The sequence below is a fragment of the Chelon labrosus genome (genome assembly GCF_963514085.1).
Source record: "Chelon labrosus genome assembly, chromosome: 2".
Lineage (NCBI taxonomy): Eukaryota > Metazoa > Chordata > Actinopteri > Mugiliformes > Mugilidae > Chelon > Chelon labrosus.
This window is the reverse complement of record NC_140338.1, coordinates 2462156-2489927: the sequence shown is the minus strand read 5'-3', so window position 1 is coordinate 2489927 and position 27772 is coordinate 2462156. Positions and strand designations below refer to the sequence as shown.

The window sequence follows — 27772 nt, the reverse complement described above, 5'->3', positions numbered from 1 at the left end:
CTTCCTGGAAGACGATGGTTCTCCACTATCCTTCCAGTTTTTAATAATGCCTTGGACAGTTCTTAACCCAGTTTTAGTAGTTTCTACAATCTCCTCAGATGTTTTCTCTGCTTGATGCATGCCAATGATTTGACCCTTCTCAAACAGACTAACATCTTCTCCACGACCACAGGATGTGTCTTTAGACATGGTTGTTGAAGAAATGAGAAGCTACTCATTGCATCAGTTGGGCTTAAATAACTTGTCAGCTGAAAGATAATCACCCATGCACTAATTATCCAATAGGAGGCTCCTACCTGTCTGATCAGTTAACTCCAGGTGGATCTGATCAGCGTCTGATTGTTGAGGCGCGTCATGTTTAACACCCTCAGCATCTTTTCAGTGAATAGTTTGTTTTTTTGCTCCGTTGGTAAAAGAGCTGGAGGACAAATAAAGAGTCGTCACAGCAGAAACCCTGAAATGTATTTCTTTTAATTTAATTCAAAATAAATACTACCACGGCAACGCAAGTCCACTACTGGGTTCTTGCCCTAATGTTTTGGTAAGAAAACAAACAAGCAAATGATCCAAAAACAAAAAAAAGAAAAGAAAAGAGACTTCAGTTAATGCATCAATCATCATCATCATCATCATCATCATCATCATCATCTTTCAGCAACTTTTAAGAGGTGCCTTTTTTTAACAACATACAAGGTAACACTGCCTAGAATGACAAACATAAATAAAACAAACACTATGGTACAAAAGAGGAGGAGCAAGGGATGATGGGACAGGAACGACATGATAAAACCAGCACTGCAAAAAAAACAAAAAACAAAATAAAAGTAGAAGAAGAAGAAGAAGAAGAAGTCAGCCATGGTCCCACGTCAGTGTTTTATCTTTTTTAAGGAGGGTCAAGAGAAACAGAGATGACTCCACAGCTACTGAATGTCCTTCCACATGTCCAACGCCTTCAGGGACCACGGCGACGGGCTGGGCTTTGTCTCCGTGGAAACGTCCTCCGTGGACGAGAGCGGGTTGGGGGGGTTAATGAGTGGAAGAGTCCAGTCTTTGACACGGTGTGTGTGTGTGTGTGTGTGTGTGTTTTGTTTCTTCGGTCTCTTTTCTCGTCAGCAGCTCGACGTCGTCACACTGACGACAAATAAAACCACGTCTGTCTCGTCTCGTGTGTCAGGACCAAAAGAAAAGACAAACCAGAAATAAAAAGGCATTGCATATTTACATCGGTAACGTCTGGGCCGACCGGACCGGACCGGATCGGATCGGATCAGACCGGATCGGATCAGACCGGATCGGATCAGACCGTCCTTTTCTGTTCTGTTCTAGTTTTTCTGGCAGTTCTCACAGTCGTCTCTCAGGAGTGTCTCGCGGCTCAGTTTTCTCGTGATCTGTGACATGATTAGTGATTCAGTGATAACTCTCAGTTCAGATTTAAAAAGTGTGGATAGATTTCTCTTGTAATACTGACAGGATAAAGCGGGGCCAGGGGCCGGGGGCCAGGGGCCAGAGCCGGGGCCCCCGTGTCTGCAGCTGGAAGCCTCGTTTCTCTAAGCGATCCCTGTGATAAATTCTCTCGACTATGATTTCTCGTCTACAAACAGTCTCTGTGTTCTGTGTGTGAATGTTTCTGGTCCCGACTCAGACTGAAACCTCCGACCTGCTCCTGCACAAACCTCCACGAAGCTCACGTCTGTTCTGTTCGTCTGTCACTTGTCTCATAACTTAAAGACGTCAGAAAACCCTCCGTCACCTCTAAACCCCTCTAAACCCCGGAGGTGTGCAGGAACCTGACAGATTATTCTGCAGAAACAAATCAGATCTGACGTGTTCTTTCTCTCGTTTAGCCGTGATCTAAGCGCGGTGCAGCTCCGAGGCCACTAGATGGCGCTGTAGTGACTTCCTGTCATCATAAAAGCAGAATGACAGCGCAGTGGTTCTTTGTTCACGTCCCACAGACCAGAAGCCGAGAGCTTAAACCTCAGTAGATCGTTTTTTTAACGCTTTAAATTCAATCCAAGCAGACAAAGTCCCGCTGCAACAAAGCTCCAGGTCCTGAATTTGGATCCCAGCGACTAAGAAGTTCGTTTGAACAACGTCGTCTCGTTGCGGGACGTCCTGCGTGGACGGCTCCACCTGAACAAACGCGCTCCTGATACCTGCATCTAAGGAAACACCAGATCTGATTCGGTTTGGAGTCAGTCTGATCGTCTCTGAGGACTGAGTGAGGAGCGTAAATGTGTGTGTGTGTGTGTGTGTGTGTGTGTGTGTGCTATGACAGCATAAAGGTTCCCCCCCATGTCCCACATACATACAGCACATACATCCATACATTAAGCCACGTTTCCCTGTGTAAACATCCATCCCACTAGTCCTACAGCTACGATGAGGAAACAGAAGAGAGGAGGAGGAGGAGGAGGAGGAGGAGGAGGAGGAAGAAGAGGTGGAGGAGTGATGAGGAGGAGGAGGAGGAGTGATGAGGAAGCAGAGGAAGGCCTCGTTCCCCTGCCTGCTGTGGAGAGCTGGAGCGGTTAGCTTGAGTTTGAACGCGGTTGTGCTCTGTGGCGCCTGAGTGAGCTGTGCAGTTTCTGGCAGTTTACTGTTTCCTGTTTCAAAATAAAAGTTCCCAAAAAAAAAAGAAGAAGCAAATGGGTTAAAAAATAAAAAATAAATAAACGACAGCAAAGTCGTCACACTGCAACAACGAATGAAACGTCTTCTCTTTTACTTTTTTATCTGTAGACTGATTTCATGGCCATGGGGTCGGGGGTGTGCGTTGCCATGGCGAATGTATGAGGAAAGGGTTTGTGTTTTTGTCTTTTGTCCTTTTTTTAAATTTTTTTTTTAAATTTTCTTTTTTTTTTTTTAAATGAGTGAACCACGAGCCATGCACTTATTCTCAACTATGAATGACCCTTCACATCCCAGAGCCCACCCACCCTCGCCCCAAAACAACAGAAACACCCTGTCGGCATGATACGAAACACCTGCACACGTAAGGCAACATTTTTGGTCTTTTGTTCCCTAAAACGGCTCTTCCAAACCAAGTGCAAAAAAGTCAAAAGAAGAAGAAGAAGAAGAAGGAGGAGGAGGAAGAGGAGGAGGAGGAGGAGGAGGAGGAGGAGGAGGAGGAGGAGGAGCAGAAACAACAGATGAACTCAACCTGGGTCGACTTAACTTAATACTGACGAGGAGAAAAAAATAAATAACAAAAACATTGCCTTCTGCAGTAAATAGCGCTGAAAATGTAGGAGGATATTTTTTTTTTGTTGTTTTGTTTTTTTTAGTGTGGGGAGACGAGCTGAAGTCTATCCCACTGTGCAAAAACCTCTTTAAAGTCCCTAAAAAGACTCCCCCCCCCCGTCTGCGAGGAGGCAGAGAAGGAGAGAAAGAGGGGAGACTGGTATTTTTTCTTTTCTTCCTAGAATGGCTACGTGTTTTCCTCGAGATGGCCACGGATGGGGACGATACTTGCTGGCTGGGCCAGAGCGCTCACTCCCGCCCGCTGGCTGAGTACGAGAACTGGGGGAAATGAGGCCTCCGCTCGTTGTCCGCCGCGTCCATCCCGTCCTCGTCGTCTGTGGAGACAGAAGCAGACGTCAGTCCAGCGTCTTGGACACTAATCCAGTGTCCTCATCAGGTCACACGGTATGTTTAAGGGACACCTAACACCTTCTTGTATTCAGTGCTAACGACATGCTAACGTGCTAACGGCCCCGTTCAGACCAGGACACATCTGATCTGATCTCAGACCACATCCAGTCTGAGCTACGTGTGTTCACACCTGACATTAGCATGCTAATCCAGATCTGATCTCAGTTTTCTCAACTTTGGCTTCACATGTTCAGTTTTTATTTACTGACGTTAGTTAGAGCTGCACTAATCTCAGATTCTAACTCCAACCCTGGATGTTTCCATACACACTGTGGTACATCTCTGGTAATAAAGAGAAATAAAGACATCAGTGATTGAGGAAATACGTAACTTAACCACACACAGCTCCTCTTACATCGAACTTGATCACATCAGTAATTAACCTCATGCTTCACACACATGTGCTCATTAAATACTTTAAGGTGTTAATTCTAGTTTAGATTTATTATCTTTTACTTTGTTCTCAGCTCCAAAGACAGAATCTTTTAAAAGGTTCTCATTACTAATGACCAGACATCACTTTAGCTGCTTCGTCCTTTTCAGGTGATCATTTGTGGACACACTCGACCCAGACCACCTCCACATGTGGACTGAGATCAGATCTATCAAACGTGTCCCAGATGTGTTCACACCTGTACTTCGGATGTTAATGTAAGATCTGAACAGACCCACACTGAGTCCTGGGTCACATTAAAGACCACCTACTGAACAGGGCTGATCTGAGGAAGAGGAGTTTAACTCCTTCATTCAACCACTAGTAGAAATGATCACATGAATCAGTGATGTCTGTTCATTAGTAATGAGAGACTTTTAAAAGATTCTGTCCTTGGAGCTGAGAACCAAACTAAACTAGAAACTAATCTGAACTAGAATCAACTCAGCAGATGATTCACTATGAGGAGGCTGTGATGGTGCGTTCAGGGACAAATTGGAAACTACTGTGATCTAAACCCAGCTTAAGAACGCTCAGCATTTTATTAGATATCAGTAAGTTTAAGACAGAAGACATCAAAGGGACGGAGCAGTCGTCCTCGTGTCCAGTAAAACCCTCCGTGTGTGTGATTTATTTAACAGTAGAAATAAAACGTCCTCCATCGTGTTTAGCTTTAAAACAACAACAGCGGCTTTACACCCGACGTCTGGACGCGCTTACATTTCTCTGGCGGAGTGATGGTGATGGTCTGTGCTGTGAACTCTTCGTCGAAGTAGCGCGTGTCCGTCTCTGAGGACACCTGGGGCTGGAAGGGCGGGACCAGCTGGGACAGACAGGAAGCAGGTGATTAATACGTGAGGTTTACTGGAGACACAGCAACACGGGATACCAGAGTCATTAACCAGAGTCATTAACCAGAGTCATCAACACTTTACTAATCCTTCAAGGACAAATAGGTTTTAAATATGAAATATGATTCCAATGTCTCTGTAAGTCTGTAGTCTTTAACCTGTCAGATTTTTTTCGGTGGTCTCATGGTCTGGTTTGTTATGACCTGGATATTTATGTGAATGACCTGCAGCAGATCTGGGTTAAACAACAGAACCACACTCTTCTCTAGATCTCTTCATGAAATAAACAGTTTGTCAAACAGATCCGGTGACGTCTGCTTTATGGAATAAAGATGAGGTAATCTTTTTTCGTCTATTCTATTTTGGATTATTATTATTTTTTTAAATGAGGTAACCCTGATCCCAGAATATCTGCCACTGAAGCTAAGATGACGTCTAGCAGCTAAATCCTGCGTTCACCTTCTTGTCGTAGACGTCCTGCCAGTCGACCGTGCCAAAGAAACTGTGCCGCATGATCTCCTTAGCATCATCCGGTCCTCCGCCCAGCCTGTCAACAAGCACAGAGAAGAAGGAGACATGGAAGTCAGACATCAAATGCTGCTCTCACAAAGTCTCCATCAATGGAACCAGAATATCCACCTGCTACTGATCTCAAAATAACTCGTCAGGGTGAACAGGTTCACTCCCTGAAGCTGCAGTAGCCTGTTTTCAGCTTCAGTTTCTTCTCTGCAGACAGAAGACGCCTCAGGGAGAATGAGAGTGGGAAATTAGCAGCAGCAGCAGCCACCAGCCAGTTTACTCTTTGGCTGAATACCAATTATCATTAAGAGGTTTTGTTCTCCTCTTTAAATCAGGATGGCTGCTTAGTGAAATAAACCGTGAGTTCAGGGATGTACGGTACAGTAACACAGACAAGGATGGACATGGATACGCAGAGTTCCTCAAAATCCAAGGAAACACCGTCCATTACTTTAGTTCCTACCACTAAATCATTACACTGAATCCAAATGGCTGTACTTTGGTAAGAACACTGAACCTCCGTCTATAAACTAGTGATATTCTTCTTCTGGCTTCACTCTGAAACATGTGCGGTGGTTACCTGCCAGGCTTGGTGTTTTACTGTGCGTACCGTTTGTTGGGGTCTTTGATGAGCAGCCCCGACAGCAGCGACTTGGCATCGGCCGACAGGGTCCGTGGGAACTTGATCTCCTCCATGAGGATGAGCTCAAACAGCTTCTCGTGGTCCTGGTTGTAGAACGGCAGGCGGCCGCACATCATCTCGTACGTCACCACGCCCAGACCCCACCAATCCACCGCCCGCCCGTAGTCGTTGTCCTCCAGCACCTGATGAAATACGACACGGCCGTGTTACCTCTAAAAGAAGCTCTTAGTCTCTTATATCACACACCAAACAATATCAGCGCCTGTGTAAAAACAACCGAGAGGCCACCTTCACAATAATAAGGTCAAACGGAGACAATCTGTCAATCTATCTGGAGCCTGACATATTTGATATCCTCTTTCATATCCTCTTTACGGAAAAATAACTTTCAAGTTCTCCACCATGATCCACATTAGAAGAAGTGAGATCAGTGGCTGACATTCTGCTCTACTGTAAAGAAAGCATTTCATTAGAGGAACTGCCGCTTAAGCTACTTCCACGTCGGCCTCGGGTGGTTGGAGCTCGGCGACCGACAGACAGACACAGAGGATCGAAAACAAAGTTTCTTTCCTCATTTCATCATACGGGACAAAACCAGACGACCACGCGGAGCCGGCCGGGATCTAGACAGACATCTCTTTAGTTTTTTGTGATTTCTTGATAGCACAGTATCAGCTCATGAAACTGGAGCGACCTCTGACCTCAGGAGCCAGGTACTCCGGTGTTCCACAGAAGGTCTTCATGGTGGCAGTGTCTGTGATGCCTTCTTTGCAGAGGCCAAAGTCCGTGATCTTTATGTGGCCATCTTTGTCTAGCATGAGGTTCTCCAGCTGAATGAGGACGAAAGAAAAGAAAGACGACGTGACGCTGGAGCTGAACGATCTGGAGGTGTTTCTGCACAGTTTAACACATCCCTGAGACGTCACCCAGAGCAGGAGCAGCTTACCTTCAGGTCACGGTACACGATCTTGGCAGAATGTAGGTAGTCTAGAGCAGAGACGATCTCGGCACCATAGAAACGGGTGCGGTCCTCCGAAAACACTCTTTCTCTCGACAAGTGAAAAAACAGCTAGAAAACAAACAAAAACACAAGTTCATACATTAAAAAACATGGTTTAAAATGATCAGTATCTAAATGAGGCCTGGACATTTTAAGTAAATAAAAGCTGGAGGTGAGATGGGTAGAATGATAGTTTAGGACTGATCATTAAACGGAGCTTTACTAATCAATAAAGGAGAGGAGGCTTCCATGGCACTAGGAAAAGTCAACATATACAGAGACGCCTGAAAGTTTTTACATAAGAATGAGTCTTTCTTGAATCTTGAAAGTAGACAATAAGGATCTAATCGAACCAACGGAACACGAATATTAATCTTGCGTTTGTTTATTCAGTCAAATACACCAATATTACATATCAGAGAGGAGCTCCTCTAGGATTAAATCAGAGTCCATGTGTTCAGAAGTGTTTCCATCAATGTAATGAGACTCAGGTGTGGTTCAGTTCCTGGTTTAGTTTAAATAAATCAGGGATTTGTCTCAGTCTGATCTTCACAACACGTGTTTGTGGACAAAGGAGCTTTCTGAGGAGCTCAGAGAAAGAGTTGTTGTTGCTCATCAGGCTGGAAAAGGTTCCAGAACCATCTCTAAAGAGTTTGGAACCCACAAATAATCCACAGTCAGACAGACTGAAGACGACTGTTCCCCTCCACAGGAGTGGTCCACCAACAAAGATCACTCCATAATAGTCTGAGAGGTCCCAGAGGAACCCAGGGGAACTTAAGCAGCTAAAGGCCTCTCTCTCATTGGCTGATGTTAATGTTGATGAATCCACTGAACAACCATGGTGTGATGGACAAAGACACTGCTCTCCAAGAAGAACATTTCTAAACATCATGTGGACAAGACAGAAGACTATTGGGACAATGTTTAGTGGACAGATGAGACCAAAGTAGAATAGTTTGGAACCATCGTTTCAAGATTAAACGTAAAAGGAACAGAAAGAATAATGTTTCCTAATAACATTTCATGTAGTCACTACTTCTAGGAACTACAGTTATGGTTGTAAGATAATCAGAATAAACTCTTTGTTACGTTGACTTCAGTGAATTCTTCTGATGTTTACTGGAGGCTACGTCTACATAATGATTCTATGAAGCGTGGAGACTTAACTGAATCAGTCTTCCACACACAAGCTAAGGGTCTCGACGGGTCACATTCCTTGAGTCTCGGTTTGAATTGAACATTTACTGTCACTCCAGTAAAAACAGGATGACTTGATCATGTTGTCATTGTTGAGCACGAACCAGATCACAGCTTTGCAGCCGACTGAGGCAACGGTTTCACAAACTACAAACGAGACACTCATGTAATTTGTAGTTGTACGTCTTTCAGTGTCTTTCAGTCTTCTGTACGTGACCTACTGTGTCATAATCTGTCTATGGTTTTTTACCATTTCTTCTTTTTAACGTGACAGTAGAGAGGCAGGACGTGTAGGCTATAAACAAGATCACACAATTACACTAATTTTAGGATCAGATTAATGAAAGTAGATCATTTCTAAATGTTATTTAGTTACAGATACACTCCTCTTGTATAGATTTCCCAAAGCTGAGAGAAGATGCTGACCACAGAGAGGGACTACTGTTTCATGAAAAGAAATCTGAAACCCAGCCTGCTCTCCGCCCGTCACTGTGTGCAGAGGTATTTTATATCATTTATTTAATATCTCTGATGCTCTGAAACCCTCAGAGGCTTAAAATCAATAAACCGAAACCAACGTATCTCCAGCTGAGATGTGAAACACAAGGACAAGAGTAACTGCTCTCCATTGAAGCTCCCTGAATCCAACTATTGTGTTAACGTTCCTCAATAATCGCCGAAACTGGCATGTGACATCTCACCTCTCCTCCGTTGACGTACTCCATTACAAAGCACAGTCGGTCTTTAGTCTGGAACGAGTACTTCAGAGACTGCAACACAGCAGAGAAACGGTTTCACGCTCAGTGGCAGTATTTAGCCTTTTACTTTAAACACAAGACAAGAAGCTTTGTGGTCTTAAACACTTTAAAAATAAATTTGAATCAAAGCATGAGGCTTCTAGTTTCTTTGCGCCAAACTCACATAAGTTCACGCTTCTACGTGTAATGCTTCACGCAGTCTACACAGTCATACTTACAGTTAGGAATGGATGCCGAGTGTTTTTTAATACCCTACTTTCTGTGAGTGTGTGAGCGACTTCATCCTGTGATTAAAAAGATTAAAGAGGAGTTATTAGTCAGGAGACAAAATTAGCTTTTAAAAGATCAGAGCCGCCGGAAGGAATGTGTCAAAATCAGGCCGAGATCCGACTGAAATCATCTCGGTGACATGAATATCCTTCATCAGGTAGACTGTCACACACAGAGTTACAGCAGATCTATCTACACAAAACCAAACCAAATACATCTGCTTATTTCCGTCTGGTGTTTCATCCAGGCCGGCAGCAATAAAAGGTGAATATCAGGAGGAAGACCTTGGCTATTATGACTTCTTTCTTGAGGATCTTCATGGCGTAGTAGGTGCCGCTCGCCTTCTCCCTCACCAGAATGACTTTCCCAAAAGTGCCTTTGCCCAGAAGCTTTAGATAGTCAAAGTCATTCATTGTCTGTGTAAGAAGATACGAGAAGAAGAGAAAGATGAGGAAACATTTACTTATTCCAGATTCTCCAACGTTCAATTAACTTTACAAGCTGGAGTAACCCATGAGGACACTGGGAGCTAAATATAAATGAACCTGTTTGTTCTGTCACATCAACATCCGTGAGAGTTAAACACTGAACTGTTTGATTAGCCAGAATAAATAGAGAAAGTTTATTCCAGATATGAGTTCACCTTTCGTTTGTAGTGGCTAATGGAGGTGTCCATCTCCTCCTCGTTGACGTTCTCGATCTGAGAGGTGGGGCTGCACAAGATGCCCTCCTCCTCCTGCTTAGCCAGAGACTCTGCTACCATCTGGATGGCTTCGGCCCACTCGTCCCTACGAGAAGACAACAACAGGCTGAAGTGACAGCAGACAACCATACAACAAGAGTATCTCCAACAAAGGTTAAAAAAGGCAACTGGACTTGTAGAGTTTTTTTTTGAGAAGACGTTTCACCACTCATCCGAGTAGCTTCTTGAAACGTCTTCTCAAAAACTCTACAAGTCCAGTTGCCTTTTTTTAACCTTTGTTGGATATACCATGACCTGGATGACTGAGAACCTTCACAGACTATCGTTTCACCTCTGGGTCGCCCATAAATCTTTAAAGAAGATAGAAACTGACAATTAAAAATATACAACAAAGGGCAGATTTCCCTTGATTCATAAAAACCTCCCATCGATACACACCATGTCCTGAATTCTCTCGTTAGATATTTCACTGCGGTCCAGCAAGAGTGGTTTTGCGTGACACATGTGAGAAAGACCTAAAACAGGGTCTTCAGCACCGTCAGGTCTGAAAACTGACTGGATTTAAATAAGTGTGATGACAGAGAAGAGCCTCGAGAAAGCAAAGCCATGTGCAAGATGTTTTAGTTTAAATTAAAACTGGTTTGATACTCAAATATCTCTAAATGAAATGACACTGAACGGGGATCAGAATCAGATCAGTTCATGAAACCAGTAGCGATACCCAGTCCTGTAGAGCTGCCACATACTGAGCTGCTGCAGGCTTCACAAGTTTATACGATTCAGGTTTTATTTCCTGAAAAATATAAGGGATGAAAAATAAAAGAGAAAATTATTTACACTCTTTAAAACCTCTGAAAACAAAATAAGTTCAGAGTAATATTTTATTCTGAAGCTTCTGAACTTTCAGCGAAGACGTGAGAAGCATCCGACGCCGATAAAAACCTGCTGACTTACAGCGAGTCTGCGCCAGAACAACTCCCATAGAACGTGTCGGCGGATGCTGCCTTGGTAATAACAAAGCATCAGGTAACAAGTCGTGATGTATACATTATATTGTGTTTTGGAATGAAACCCTCCAAAACTTGGCATCCAGCCTCAGACCCACACCCCGGTTTCCTGTCTTTCTTCTCGCTGTGTTGACTGACTCCTGCTGAGTCCAGTAAGGAGAACTCGAGACCAAATTAACACCACACTCAGACTTTGCTGCTCCATAATCTCAACCAGACCTTTTCGTATTTGGTGTTTTCTCTAAAATGCATTTAAGATTTCACTGGACAAGGTTTAGAAAGGCCTTCTCCTCCTCTAGCTACTAGGAGAGGCCTGTTTCATCAGCTTAAATCCAAATATTCAGTCGTCCAGCGCCTACAGACATGAATGAACACTTTTAGTTCAACTGTTTGGATATTTTCAGCTAAGATACATCTGTTTTTTTTTACTTTAGAGACATATTGCAACTTAAAATAACGGCAATAATAATCTTCAAAGCTAGTCAATTTGATTTATCTTTCACGTGCAAGAGAGACTGCTGAGGAGGAGGAGGAGGATGAAGGTTCACCTCTCATCAGGAGTGTCCACATGAAAAGTCCTCTCGATGACGGTGGTCCACTGCAGACAGCGGATGATGAAGGTGTTGGGCTTGGGCCGCTCCGTCTTCATCAGCTGACATTCTGGGAGTCACACACAAAGATGTTTTTTTTTTTGAGCCGCTCACACGTTTGGTCTGCAGCGTTTGAAACCGGGGGGATGATCGGCTCGTGTCTTACTTGCTACAGAGAAGTTGTTGAGCGGATAGGCCAGGTCAGAGTCCTGCGGTTTGTCCTTGTAGCCGATGAAAGAGCCGTCTGTCTTCAGCAGAAAGTAGCGCGGCCGCCAGTTCTTGATGTACTCTCCTGCAGGGACGAAATAATCGACAACAAGCGGTCACATCCTGCTACGCTCACATTGGTTCAGCCATTTGAAAATGCCAGTTTAAAAAGTGCGTGAATGTTTCTTAGCGTTGCATCGTACATTAGTATCATCCTGACATCACACTGATTCATTTAATGTGACTTGTTTTTGTTGTTTTAATCAAGCTGATTGTGTTTTGTGGTGAATAACCAGCAGTGACTTACTTCTCCACCACGCGGAAGTTATTTTTAATAAAGAGAAGCTGGAGTAGGAAACATTTCAAGACAAGCCACAATTACCAGTATGACATTTCAGATTGTATTCAGCTTTATCTTTTATACTACACAGACCCATGTAACGGTTATTTATAAAAGGTTCACCATTAATAACTCATTTTAATCTGCTGAGAACATAAAAATAGTGAATCACACGGTCAGTGATCATTTGTGTTCTCTGCAGGTGGATTCTTTGTTCATTGTGCGTTTTATTTGCTGCATTTAGTGTTTTGTTGGTTAAAGACGTCAGCGGGTTGTTTTTAGATTTCTAGGTTAGATAAAAAAAATAAAAAATACCGTTCCAATGTTATTTTAAAGCCTTTAGTTAAAGACGTGACTAGGACCTGCTTCATACTCAAATAAAGAAAATTAAATGACCCTGAAACGTCGTCAACGTTTACGCCTACGTCACATGTCAAACCCCCAAATCACCACGTCGACATTTGCCGGTGAAGCTACGTACAAAGCCTTCACATATCATTAATGACATCAACAAGGCTCAGGTCGTATCCCAACGTCCTGAGTTCCAGCTGGGACAGGACTGAAAACAGGAGCGAAATCACACCTGCCCTGCTGCTGTGATGACTCATGACTTTCACCTGGTAAAATCTTGTTTTCCTTTTGCTGTATAATGTGAAATAAAACAAGACATTTTTTTATTTTCCAAAAAGGAAACAATAAGTACAACTCCCCTCTGTTCCTCTGATTTTAGCTTCAGCCCAAACCTGCGCTAACAAACCCCCGTTCAAACATCCGTGCTACTATCTGAAGAAGAGACGTGCTGCATCATTCAGCAGCCGTGAAGTGTTGGTTCCCTGCTGATCTGACTCATCAGGTTCTGACATAATTACAACAAATGTTGGGATACATGGATGCGTCCTGGAGAGATGATGACTTCTTCTTTTTATTTTAATATATATAGAGAGTCATGTTAGCATCAGAGCTAACACGTAGAACAAAGAGCTAAAAACAAAGCGCGTCAACATCTGACCGAGCTGCTTCATCTTCATCTACCCCACAAATCAAACTCTGACGACACTGTTCTCACACGAGCCGTGACTCACAAGGCTTCAGAACAACGAGGTGACGAGGACGACGAAGGCTTCAGCACTGAGGAAGAATCAGATCAAAATCAAATCAGAGAGTCTGTCAGGGAATCAGCTACCTCCAACAACAGTTCCACTTAAAAGCTGGTGAGCAGAAGAAGAAGAAGAGGAGGAGGAGGAGGAGGAGGAGGAGGAGGAGGAAGAAGAGGAAGCAAACAGGGTGTTATGAGGACATCTGACCCGAATTATGGCTCCATCTGACGCAACACTTGCCAGTTCATTAGGTACACTGTCGATAACAAATGCATCCTCATATACAGTAATAGTCATGTGCTGAATCTTCACATAACAGAGAAACTGAATGAATGAATGAATGAATGACTTAAGCTGTCACCATTTCCTTCCATTTCATATGTGGTCAGTTTTACAAACAAAAACATTCATTCATTCATCTTCTGTACCCGGTTATCCCTGTTAAGGGTCACGGGGTCTGCTGGAGCCTGTCCCAGCTGTCATTGGTCTAGAGGCGGGGGTACACCCTGGACAGGTCTCCAGTCTATCACAGGGCTAACACAGAGAGACAGACAACCATTCACATTCACACCTACAGCCAATTCAGAATCATCAATTAACCCAGTGGTTCCCAAAGTGGGGGGCGTGCCCCGTAGGGGGGTCGCAGAGCCATTGCACGGGGGGCGCAGGGCGCGGATCGAATTAGAGGGTGACAATTTTTCGGGACTCCCGCGGGAATACCGTGACTCGCGGTACGGGAGTCATTTTCACTGTTGGTAAGGGGATAGAGCAGATAATCAACGGGACCGGGACGGAGGACGGAGCCGGAGAGTAAATTAAAAAATGACGCTGCCATGCGGTGAGTGCGCCCAACTTTAGACAACAACACAGGGAGCGGGACGGGATTTAAGAGTCTTTCTCTCGGGATTTTGCGAGACAGGATTTTTTTTTTGGGGGGCGCAGTGATCAGGATATGACGAGAGTATTTTTGTGGGCTCGGGACGGGATGGGAGCGATGAGATGCACAGGTTTTTGACAGGCTCCCACGCAAAGAGGGTCCCAACAGAAAACATTTGAGAACCACTGAATGAACCTAACCAGCATGTCTTTAGACGGTGGGAGGAAGCTGGAGAACCTGGAGAGAACCCACGCAGACACAGGGAGAACATGCAGACTACACACAGAAAGGCCTAGCCGGTCCATGGATTCGAACCAGTGACCTTCTCGCTGTGAGGCATCAGTGCTAACCACCTCGCCATTGCGCCGCCCAAATCTCTAAACATTTTTGATTAATTTTTATACGTAAATATTGGCATTTGAGCTCAATAGCTTCCAGGACATGTGATGAACTGACTCCAAATCAGTGTGGGATCATAGTCCTCCACTAGCTGCATGGGATACACCTCTTTTTTTTTTATATTTATTTATATTAGAACCAGCGACCCTCTCGCTGTGAGGCATCAGTGCTAACCACCTCACCACTGTGCTGCCCACAAACAAAAAACATTTCCCACTTAAACTACCAGTAAAACACCTGATTCAGCTCCTGAGATTAAAGCAGAAAAGAAGCTGACATGACTTCCTCTCTGTCCAGTATCACCTCGTAGGACAAAGACAGACTGGAAGGAGTTTTACAGAAACAGTGGCATCTCTTATCGGCAAAGATATGATCCACATTCACAGCAAAGTCCAAAAGCTTGACGTTAAAAGGACGGACCGGCCCAGAAACCAGCCTGTACTTCCACCAGACTAGACTGGTCTGGAGTCACTCTGTTGGGAAGTGACTATGCACTGGTAAAGATGTGCTGGGCAATGGGAAGATCCAAGCGGTGAGTTACCAGACTTAGTTCTTGTTACTGGGGAAATATTTCAGTAAAAGAATATTATTTCTGAATCACATTTTGTCACGACGCCTACGCTTCAAGGCTCTAAACTGTCCTGAACTCTTGAGTTTTGATATTAAAACAGCACGGAGCCTGGTCGGGCCGCTAAGACTGAATTATAAGAGCACATAGAGGTGCAATAAACAATTCAGGGACTTGTGTGGGCCGGAGAGGAAGGAACCAGAGTGTTAGGTCATCCTCTGTGTGCTCGTAGTGCCAGAGAGAAACTTCCCCCTGCCTGCCAGCCAACAGCCCCGAGCTCAGACCAGACAAACACACCTCCAGAAAACACAAACACACACACACACACACACACTGAAAAACGGTGTGGGAAATAAAACACACCAGTCTAGCTGCAGCCCTGCACTGCTCGCCTTCTGTGCTCGCCGTCTGGCAGGTAAACAGCCATTGTTTGGCAGCGCAGTTCTTCAAAGTGGCAGGGTGGTTCAGGCCGTGTCCACGCCGACGCCGGACGAAAACACGTCTTTTAAGACTGGAGCTGGTGTTTTTTTTGCTAAAGCACCCTGTGAATTCATCTGAAAACTGATCCCTGGAGTGAAATGAGACACCAAAGCTTTCCCAAAATGAAAAGAGAACACCTTCCTGTCGCCTCATGCTCCAACAGCCTGAATATTAACGCAGTCATTATGAGAATATAATCCAGATTTGGTCATCAACCTGAAACCGAAAATGCCAGAACCCTTAACGTCTAAAGAGACCCAGCATGAACGCGTGATAAAAAATTAAACAGCCCACTAAGGTTAGTTTTCAAAAGTTGATCTACTGATTCAAACGGATCTCATTTAGAAGATCTGGTATTGGATTCTCAAATCGTTTTGCACAACAAGATTAGTCCACGTGAGGAAGATCCAAAACACGACCGGAGCTGCAGCTCTGACAGCACCGTCAGACCTGAGAGATGACGACAGAGAAGAGCTGCACAGAGCGAAGACATACGACAACGTTAGTTTTGTAAAATGTCTTGTTTTGAAACTGAAATGTCTCTAAATGGATTAGTATTGATTTACATGAGGACCCCTCAACAGAGAAGATCTTTCTGAGACTTCAGTCTGATGGTTGGTGTCCAGGGCCTGGTAGTGGTTGTTTTTCAGACCGGTCTCTCTGGACCAGCGTTGTGGTTATCAGAGGTCTTTGGCCCTGCGTGACCTGACAGCCTTGTTTTCCAGTCTCTGCCACAGAAGTTGACTCATGTAACGTTTGGCTGTTTGTATTATTCACAGATTAATAAATTACGCCGTGGAAGACTGTGGTAAAGCACCAGAAATATTTCCCAGACATCCAGGTCATAGATACAGCGAACAGCCACAACATTAAGACCACTGACAGGAGACGTTAATAACATTTAAACCATCTTGTGACAGTTCAGTGTTCTGCTGGGAAACTTCTGGACCTGGCATTCATTGGTGTGGATGTTACTTAGACATGTAGCACCCACCTAGACCAGACCAGGCACCCCCACCCTATAGCAATGGGGTGGGGGTGCCTGGTCTGGTCTAGGTGGCAAAAACACTTTAGGAACAACTCAAAAAAAACATGAAGAACAGCACAAGGTGTTGACCTGGCCTCCAAATTCACTAGATCCCAAACTGATCAAGTATCTGTGGGATGATCCACAGAGGCCCCTCCCCTCAAAGACCCCCCCCCACTAACAACACCACAGGACACCCTCAGAAGGCCCATGTCCATTCTCTGATGAGTCACCACAATCTGATTTCTGCACAATATTAGGAAGGTGGTCATAATGATACGCCTGATCGGTCTATATATATCTATGGTGAATTGTTTCTCACCAACTCAGGCCTAATATCTTGGTTCACATGGTTCAGTACTTGCCACAGCTGTTAAAGGTTAACCTGGATGATTCAAAGCATCTCCACCTGAACTCTGAACCGACCAGACTGAAATGATTTAAAGTAGAAATCAGACGAAACACAGCAGCAGCCGTCTCCGTCTGAAAACTTCTCCGTTTGCGTCCTGCGTAAACAACAACGGCTTAAAGAGCAGACGCCCACGGGAACCAGAGTACACTAACCAAGCTGATCCAACTGTCAGTAAGATAAAAGGAGAAGTGTCTGTCTGGTCGCCACTCTGGTCTCTGCTCTGTCAGACAACACCGACCACATTCACTTCATCTTCATCTGAGGGAGAACGAATTAAACGGTTTCACCTGGCAGGAAATCATCACATTATGAAGATAACAACTTGTTTAAAGTCAAGAGAACCACAAACCACGATCAAACCGGCCTTGAACGCTAAATGAAGTGAAACGAGATTTGTTGATTAATCGGTTGAAGAACAGCAGAAGGTGTTGACCTGGCCTCCAAATTCACTAGATCCCAAACTGATCAAGTATCTGTGGGATGATCCACAGAGGCCCCTCCCCTCAAAGACCCCCCCCACTAACAGGACACCCTCAGAAGGCCCATGTCCATTCTCTGAGGGACTGAGTCTTAATAAACTAATGCGTATGTTGATGGTAACGAAGGAACGCGGCTCTCTGACTGATAGTTTTTAGATTAGAGGTGGAATCAGGCTGCAACTATCAATTAATCTTCCAGTTATTCCATCAATGAAGCATTCATTAATAAAATAAACAATAATCCAGCAAATTATTCCATTTAAAAACATGTTACCATCAAGTTTTTGATATTTTTTCCTTAAAATATATGTTCTTCATCCGTTTTTTTTTTTAATAATCACCTCTTTTCTGGACCCAGCCTTCCTTGACGACGTTCTGGTCGCTCATGGTGGCGTCTCCTCGTCACCAGCTCTCCCAGTTCTCCCAGTGTGGTGACGGTGCAGGGACAGATGTTGGGAGGGGCGGCGGCGGCGGGACAGGACAGGACAGCGGGTTTCGTCTCAAGCTCAGTCAGCTGTCCGTCTGACCGCTCGTCCTCCAACCGACTGCGCCCACGCTCACCTGACCTCACAAGCCTCCACCTGCGCTCTGATTGGCCGTACAAGTCTCTAGCGTGTCTCTTTCTTTCTTTCTTCCCCACTATCACTTTCTCTTCCCTCCTCTCTCACCGACGACCCGACCTCACTTTCTCTTGCTGTCGTCTGTCTCTCCCCTCCCGGCGTTCCTCACCTACTTCACCTTCCTGCTCCCCTCTTTCTCTCCTGCCCTCCTTCCTTCCTTCCTTCTCGCTCCCCGCTTCACAGTGTTCCTCACTCCTCTATTCCTTCAAACTTCTTCTCCTCCTTCTTCTTCTTCTTCTTCTGCGTTCAGGCGCTCCAGCGTTGACTCAGCCTGGAAGGAAGCAGAGGCAGAGAAAGGAGAGAGGGGAGAAAAAAAGAAAAACGCCGTGAGCAGGTCGGTGGATGGTTTCCTTCACGCAGCAAACACAGCAAGCAACCACTCATTGTTCAGAGCCTTAGCACATTTCCTGCCTCCTTATCTCCTTCTATCCTTCACCTTATCCTTGCTTCTTTTGTTCCCTCCCTCCCTCCTTCCCTTCTCCACCAACTTCTCCTGTCCTTCACTTCAATCTTTCCCTACCTCCTTCACTTTTTTCACCTCCACTGTGTTCTCCTTTCTTTCTTCACTGTCCCTTACTTCCTTTCCGACGCCTGCTTTTCTCCTTCCTCATTTTTTAAGCCTCCTCCTGTAAGTCTCACCATTCATCCACATCCATCCATCTTTCCCTCAGCTTCCTTTCTTCTTCTTCTTCATTTTCCTCCTCCATTACCTCCCTCTCTCCCCCTTCCTTCCTTCCTTCCATCCATTACCTTTAAACCCTTCTTTATCCAATCACGCCGTTTCACTTTTTTTTCCTCACTCTCTCCGTCGGCCTTAGTTTCACTCACAACTTCTACCTCCTTCCGTCTTTCCCACCCTCCATCCTCCATATCAGTCTATCATTCCCTTGGGTCCCTTTTCCCCTTCACTCATTTCCTCCTTCCACACAAAATTCCAGCGCTTCCCACCCTCCCTCATCGCCTTCCTTCCCTCCCTCCCTCCTCCACCAGAGCCTCTCCTCCCATTCCTTTTCCTCTGAGCTCCATCTCTCCTTCCTCACATCTTCCCCTCTTCCTCTCTGTAACCGATCCATCTCCACCACTTTCCTCCTTCCCTCGCTTCCCTCCAACTTTCCTCGACTGTCACCGATGCTTCTTCTCTTCCCATACGCCCTCTTGTCCCTTCCGGACCGGTGCTTCACGTTGTGGAAATCTTGCTCACACATACGAGAGGCATCTACGGTGAATGTGATAGACGTATTCAGGTGCACAGGTGAAAGTGTGTCTGACACATTAGCAACGACCAGAGGACAAGACGTTCAGGTAAGAGCATCTCACCGCGTCGCTGCTAGTGGCTGCTAGTGGCTGCTAATCGCTGCTAGTGGCTGCCAGTGGCTGCCAGTGGCTGCTAGTGGCTGCTAGTGGCTGCTAATGGCTGCTAGTGGCTGCTAGTGGCTGCTAGTGGCTGCTAGTGGCTGCTAGTGGCTGCTAGTGGCTGCTAGTCGCTGCTAGTGGCTGCTAGTGGCTGCTAGTCGCTGCTAGTGGCTGCTAGTGGCTGCTAGTCGCTGCTAGTGGCTGCTAGTGGCTGCTAGTCGCTGCTAGTGGCTGCTAATGGCTGCTAGTGGCTGCTAGTGGCTGCTAGTGGCTGCTAGTGGCTGCTAATGGCTGCTAGTGGCTGCCAGTCGCTGCTAGTGGCTGCTAGTGGCTGCTAGTCGCTGCTAGTGGCTGCTAGTCGCTGCTAGTGGCTGCTAGTGGCTGCTAGTCGCTGCTAGTGGCTGCTAGTCGCTGCTAGTCGCTGCTAATGGCTGCTAATGGCTGCTAGTGGCTGCTAGTGGCTGCTAGTGGCTGCTAGTCGCTGCTAGTCGCTGCTGTAGCTAAAAATAAAAACTACGAAATCAGATGCACGCCTCATCGATCACAGGAGCCAGAGTCTCACAGTGAAACTATTCATTTCAAATGAAAACAACTCTGAGTCAGGACCTTTAGTGTGTACAGTCAGTTTGGGGTCTTCTGCTGTCGTACATAATCTTATTTTTACTAAATATACTTAGATCTTTGAGGATGAATTAAGTTTGATCAGGTTTGAGTTTCACGTCGTGAACACTGATGTTTTAGTTTGCGTCTGTCGCCTCAACAGACACGCGTCAGCCGGATCTTTTGAGTTGTAGAAGGGAGATCGTTCAGGATCTCTGTAGGAAAAGATAAATCAGCGAGCGAAGACAGGTTCACTAGATACCAGGGTCAAAGTAGATAAAGCTCAACAAGCCTAATTTTGAAACTAAAAGTCTAAAAAGTTCCATGGAGTTTGAAAGAGGATGATATATCTTCCAGCTCAGTGCGTTGACCTGTGTCTCTACTGTGTGTGACCCTTAACTCCTGTCTGTGTCCTTGTCCTTTTCATTTAGAGGCATCCCCACCGTGGGATAAATAAAGGATTATCTTATCTTATATTTTCTAACAGACATCCTCTGTTTGGTAGTGAAATTATGACAGTGTGTATATGTTTAACGATGCTTCATCTTAGTAAATCTGCTGATGTTTACCACTGAAATCACCCTCAGATAATTATAAAGCTACCTGCAGTATTGAACACTGATAAGTAGTGAGTCATCAACCTGAACCTGAGCGACTTACTTCATCTGGTCTTATTCACATGCTCAGATTGGTTCACCTGGAAGGAGGCAGAAACACGTGGAACAATAACAAGGTACGGTGATATCATCCTAATAAACTATGACGTCACCATGGTGACTAAGTACAGAGCACAACAAAGAGTTACTGTTGTTGTTGTTGTTTTTATTGAGTACGTTTCTGTTCCTCGTGAAAATAATATTGAACTGCCTCTCTCTCTCTCTTTATGGAAACGCCTGACCTAAAGGTTATTTGTTCAGTTTCACAGATTAATAAGTGACTTGTCATCGTTACACATTGATCATATCAAGTCACAAATCATGAGATGAATCCTTTGTGTTCCACTCCTACTAATGACCTATTAGTAACGTCACTATAAAACATGACTCAAGCAGGACTGTCCTCATGTTTCAGTATTTCTTGTGCTATTTAATAAATTGTGGTTGTTAACCTGAATCTGTTGGAGTATAAATGTGAGAAGAACATGCTCTGGTGACATCTGACGTGGTTCTTCACAAAGTTCTCAGTCCTTCAGTGTTTAGCATTTACTCTACGCTCATACTCACCGAGACTGTAGAAGATTTTAAACCATATTTTAATTTTAAACCATAAGAGGGTAAGAAGTGTCTGGGTTTGCCAAAAAGTCTTTAAGATATTCTTGAAATAACTGTTTTAAACACAAATAAAAACTAAAGCTGCCGTTCGGCTTCAGTCATTTACTAAATTTTAAAAGCTGCCATCATCACAAACATAACAGAATTGCATATTTCCACTCCTACTATCAGTAACGTCACTATAAAACACGACTCAAGCAGGACTGTCCTCATGTTTTAGTATTTCTTGTGCTATTTAAAAATGACATGGCTCAGTTCTCAGGCTTTTAGTGTTTAGCATTTACTCTACGCTCATTCTCACTGAGACTGTAGAAGATTTTAAACCATATTTATAAAACAACATCACAAAATGACTACGGTCTCATATGAGCACCGGTTAAGGGGATAAGAAGTGTCTGGGTTTGCCCTTAAGGACCTTTTCTTTAAGATATTCTTGAAATAATTGTTTTAAACACAAATAGAAACTAAAGCTGCTGTTCGGCTTTTTTTGTGATACTGTATTGATCCCACAAGGGGAAATTATCTCCCTGCATTTTGACCCATCCAGTCTTCAGTCATTTACTAAAGTTTAAAAGCTGCCATCATCACAAACATAACAGAATAGCATATTTGGAATCACAAATCATGAGATGAATCCTTCCTCCTTCCTCCTACTATCAGTAACGTAACTATAAAACACGACTCAAGCAGGACTGTCCTCATGTTTCAGTATTTCTTGTGCTATTTAATATATTGTGGTTGTTAACCTGAATCTGTTGGAGTATAAATGTGAGAAGAACATGCTCTGGTGCCATCTGACGTGGTCCTTTACAAAGTTCTCAGGCTTTTAGTGGTTTAGCATTTACTCTACGCTCATACTCACTGAGACTGTAGAAGATTTTAAACCATATTTCTAAAACAACATCACTAAATGACCACAGTCTCATATGAGCACCGGTTAAGGGGGTAAGAAGTGTCTGGGTTTGCCCTTAAGGACCTTTTCTTTAAGATATTCTTGAAATAACTGTTTTAAACCCAAATTAAAACTAAAGCTGCCGTTCGGCTTCAGTCATTTACTAAATTTTAAAAGCTGCCATCGTCACAAACTGCATATTTGGAATCACAAATCACTCCTACTATCATTAACGCAACCATAAAACATGACTCAAGCAAGGCTGCTTTTATTTTAATATATTATTGCAAAAAAAAACAAAAAAACAAGATTTCCTAAAAAATGACCAAATTCATTGTTGTATAGTATAAATATGAGAAGAGCGTGTTCTGGTGATAAATCTGGTCGCGTTCCTTCCTCCACAGCTCACACATAGAACCATCAATGAGAAGATCCAGAGCTGGAGAACAACTGTGAGCTCCCCAATGACAACAAAAACAATGGCTGACAGGAGCAGCCGCTCGGTTCTCAGACGCCGGTTGAGAGCTACGGCCCTCGGTACGGTACACACACACACACACCCCCCCTGCCCTCCCTCCCTCCCTGCCTCCCCTGTCCTCTTGATTTATTGCCCACGAATGGACCCCGCACCCGCACACAAACAAACAAATAACTGAAACAACAGCTTTTGTTTCAAGGGCGTGTGGTGTCATTATCTGTTACATAACAACATCCTGCTTGGCGTGCTCCATTATATTTTAATGGGCAGGACGCGAATAAACGTCTGGCACCGACTCTCGGGCCGTTTTTTTTTTTTTTTTTAGTGGGGGTGAATTAGCCGCAGTGACACGGCGGCGGGGTTCACGGAGGCGGCGGGGGACCGGGGGACCGGGGGACCGGGGCTGGCCTGTGATGGCTCGGCTGGAGGATGCGGGCTAGCCAGGGATGCTAGCTTAAAGGAGGGGAGGGAAGGAGGGGAGGGTGGGGGTGACGCTAGTGCTAATGTTAGCCGGCTAGCTAGTCGGGTGGCTGGGTGGTATGTGGGGCTAGCATAGCGGGCTCGGCTAGCTGACAGCCACAGCCGAGCGGCGGCGGCGGCGGTGATGATGATAACACGAATGCGACGGGACAACTTATAGTTTAATTTATTCATCTGGAGAGACGAGGGGGCTCTGTTTTGAAAGGATGAGGGGGGGGGGCTGAGGAGGAGAGGGACTGGGGGGGGGGGGGGGGTGTCGTTCATCGCGGAGATGGGCCGAGGCCAGACGGACGGTTCCGTTGACATGACCAGCCCTCCCCTCCCTCCTGCAGCAGCAGCAGCATCCCGGCGCCGCATCCCTCCCAGACTGGCGGATGACGAAGCAGCAGCAGCAGCAGCAGAACTACGCTAACGGCAGCTAGCTAGCATGCTAACCTCCGCTCCCACCCGCTCCGGGCTCGAGACACAGCCGTTGACTGAGCCCCCGAAAACGACGACGACCCCCCCACCTCCTCCCCAACCCCCGCTTCCTCCCTGCCTCCCCCCCTCACCCCCCTCCTCTGCCTATTCCCACCCCAAACACGTTACAGTATATTATTAAAAGATATTTCACCTGGTGGTCGAAGAACGGTAGTGATGCCCCCCACCTCCTCCGTCCCTCTTCTATGGGCACTGGAGCATCCAACGTCCGTTAACGGGAGGAGGACAGCGATGGATCCATAGCCGCCGACGCCGCGTCCAGAGACCGTGGAAGCCGCAAAGGAGGAGGGTTTTTTTTGTGCGTGCGTGTGTGTCCCAGACAGACGAGAGACTGCGGCGGCGGCAGACAGACACCCGGACGGACGGACGCACGGACGGACGGACAGACAGACAGACCCGCTCGGCTCCTGCTCCCTCCGCAGCTCCGCCAGGAAACCTCGTTCGGCTCCGAGTCGGCGCGTCACGTTCAGCCAGATTTGACTGGGAGGACTCCTGGTGCCTTCAGGGGCTGTCGTAAATCAGAGCGTTCATACGACTAACAGAGGGGCAGCGATCATCTGGCTAATGTGGCTAATGTGGGGCACTTTCTCTTCTACTTTTGATTTAAATCTAAAAATGAGGACATTGTCAACGTGTCCAGAGCTGAAACCAATGTTTTTTATATAAATACTGAGGTCATGCCTTACCAACCTTAAAAAATAACTAACTATAAAACAAATTTGTAAGTTTCCTTTGACAAACAGTAAAACACTGAAACTTAATATAAACCAAAATGTTTTATAATAAGCTAAATTAACAGACCTTTATCTCCTCAAGCCTTGGCCATAGTGTGTTTAGAGTAGTCTCTTCCTAACATATTAATATCTGACATGATGATGAAAATTATTGCTTTAAATTGCCCATGAGGATCAATCACACACCAAATATCTTCAGGAAATATATAAAGGTTTATATTTGATATGCCAAAGTTGAAATAAAATTGGAGGGTGTCCTTTAAAATTACAATTAACCTTAACAAACATTAATTAATGTTGTTAGTTGCTGTGAAATGCTGCATATCCAAGTAACGGTGTGTTTTATCATATGAATATTAGCCGTTTTTATTAGCCATTAATCAGCTGGCTAATGTGGCTGAGTAGAAGTATTTCAGGGCAATTTGTCCTTGTATATTGATTTTAAAAAAGGTTGTTTTTTTAATGACATCAATTGAAACCAGAGACTGTGGTCATGCCGTGGCCATTCTTAAAATATTACCAGACAAACTGGTGTGAAAATTATGTAAAATTGTACATCTGAACGTACAACAATGACTTGAGGAGTTCCCCAAGGCTCGATTCTCGGACCTCCACCACTCAGCATTCACTACATGCTCACACTTGCTCAGATTGTACAATATTATAATAAAATCTCACCAGATTTACACACGAGCACACGGTTAAGCTGATAAGAAGTGTCTGGATGGTTAAGATCCAGCTGATATAATAGTTTTGATGCCAAAGGAACACAATTACGGCAAAAGAGCTTATGAGCAGTTTTACAGGTGTCTCTAAAAAGTCAAACACACAGCTGCCGGTTGTTCAAGTCTTCATAAAGATCAGAAAAGTCGACCACATCAGTCCAACTTCGTGTGTTTTAATAAATAAATACTTAAAAATAATCAAATTAAAGGAAGCACTGAATAATTAAGGGCCAAAATGTGTTTTGGAGAACAACATTATCCCAAATTTGAGGTCTGCCCCTACCTTTGGTTATTTGAATTCCACTCTTGGGATTTTTCTTAATGAATTAAAATGACTTAATCTGTTTTAAATTGAATTCTTTGTCTCTGTTGACAAGTACATCCGATGAATTGTGTGCGTATGCATTCAAATAAACTCCTCTGTGCGCACGTCTATACTGGGTAATGAGACTACGGGGAACACGTGAACGCAGCATCTGTCTCCTCATGGCAACCAGGGCTTTTGTTGGTCCCCGGCTTTTGTTGTTCTCTCTCTCTCTCTCTCTCTCTCTCTGCTGGATTTATGTGTCTAGGTTCAGTGAAGTTGTAATTCTCCTCCCCCTGATCCACAGCAGATCCTGGGGGTTTCTTTTTTTATCAGCAGGTGTGTCATAAACCCAGGCCGTGGAATTTTTTTTTTTGCACAGCAGACAAAATACATTATCAGACTCTATGCTGTGTTATTCATTTATTTAGGCTCACCCAAATGTATAGCACCCCCCACCCACCCACACCCCTCCCTGCACCCCCTACGCCCCTTGCTCCACAGCCTTCCTGTGAATGGATGCTTTGTTTGAGGATCCGGGTTCCAGTCTGGATGGTTGGCTGTGGGATGGATGCTGCTGCTGCTGCTGCTGCTGCTGCTGCTGCTTTGCATTAATCAATTACAGTCTGTGAAATAACAACTCAGCCCCAGTCTCAAGTCTGCCAGGGTCAGCTATGAAGTGAGACAGGTAGATGATATTGTTCAGAGGTGTCTGTGCAATGTGCAAAAAATGAAATCCACTCTTATTCGACTGAAAAACGACTGACATTGCATTTTATGAAATTCAATTTACCTTTCTTGTGTAAAATCTGCATTAAAATACATGTATTAGTCTTTTAATGCGGTACTTTTTTTTTTACTTTTACGTTTTGACTCCCATATCACGAAAACAGTTCAAACTTGTTTTTAATCATCTGAGGAACATTTCTCAGATCTGGATCCATTTTATCTTTTAAAGACACAGAGACTATTTTACATGCTTTCATTTCGTCACGTCTGGTTTATTGCAGCAGCCTTTTTACCTGTCTGAGCGCTAAAACAATCTCAGGACTCCAGACGGTCCAAACCTCAGCGACCAGGCTTTTAACCAGAACCAGGAGAAGGGATCACATCGCTCCAGTTTTAGCAGATCTCTGCTGGCTCCCAGGATGTTGTAGAATCGGTTTTAAGCTCTTCATGGCCGTGCCCCGGACTACATCGCTGACCTTTTAGCTCCATAAAGGCCAGCTCGTACCTTGAGATCCTCGGGCAGAGGTCTAGCTGAAAACTAAAGGGGGCTGTGGAATGATCTGCCTGAGGAAATCAGGTCAGCTGACTCTGTGAACTCTTTTAAATCTCAACTTTAAACATATTTTTATTGGAGAGCCTTTCTTGGTTTTACTTGGAGTCAATTTTAATTCTTAATCCTTAACTGTGTTTTATTGTTTTTCTTTGAACTGTTCTGTTTTTATTAACTTTGTTTTATGTTCCTGTTTTTAAATTGTCTTCGTCTTCTTGGTCTTCTCCCTCTTATCCGGGTCCGGGTCGCGGGGGCAGCAGCTTCAGCAGGGAAGCCCAGACAGCCCTCTCCCCAGCCACTTCAGCCAGCTCCTCCAGAGGAACCCCCAGGCGTCCAAGGCCAGACGAGAGATATAATCCCTCCATCGTGTCCTGGGTCGGCCCCGAGGTCTCCTTCTGGTGGGACGTTACATTTTTAAATTGCAAGTTAGTTTATTTAATGTTTTTGTGAAGCATGTTGATTTGAAAAATGCTATGCAAATAAAGATTAGAATTCATTCATTCATTGGTTCCTGTGAAGGGTCGTGGGGTCTGCTGGAGCCTATCCCAGCTGTCATTGGTCTAGAGGGGGGTCCACCCTGGACAGGTCTCCAGTCTATCACAGGGCTAACACAGAGAGACACTCACACCTACGGCCAATTTAGAATCACCAATGAACCTAACCAGCATGTCTTTGGACGGTGGGAGGAAGCTGGAGAACCTGGAGAGAACCCACGCAGACACAGGGAGAACATGCAGACTCCACACAGAAAGGAACCAGTGGGCCTGGATTAGAACCCAGAACCTTCTAAAGATTATAATTATTATTAGAATTATTATTATTATTATAGAATAAGTGTTCATCCTTGAAACCAGAGTCTCTGGTCCAGTTTGTTCAACTGGAATAAATAACTTGTGTGTCATCAAGTTAAACTGCAAAGTCGTCGCGTTAGATGCAAACAAACAGACAAGATGACATTCTAGTACACCTACATGGTCGCACATAGTCATGACAAAAAATGTGACATTAATCCTCCGTACATTTAGACATTTTTAGAGGTGTCTAA

General features: G+C 44.7%; 1 protein-coding gene across 1 annotated transcript; it reads right to left on the bottom strand.

Annotated features, from left to right (window-relative positions):
* Window positions 1–498: 498 nt before the first annotated feature.
* akt3b (v-akt murine thymoma viral oncogene homolog 3b) lies at window positions 499–25497 on the bottom strand. Its single transcript, XM_084555730.1, has 14 exons — window positions 23819–25497; window positions 17853–18402; window positions 11792–11917; window positions 11584–11695; window positions 9969–10113; window positions 9610–9741; window positions 9274–9339; window positions 8999–9067; window positions 7044–7166; window positions 6799–6927; window positions 6065–6279; window positions 5395–5482; window positions 4805–4907; window positions 499–3575 (listed from the first exon to the last, which is right to left on the bottom strand). Exons 2-14 carry the CDS (start codon window positions 17896–17898, stop codon window positions 3490–3492), a joined length of 1440 nt encoding a protein of 479 aa, XP_084411856.1. The 5' UTR covers window positions 17899–18402; window positions 23819–25497; the 3' UTR covers window positions 499–3489.
* Between the last annotated feature and the right edge of the window lie 2275 nt (window positions 25498–27772).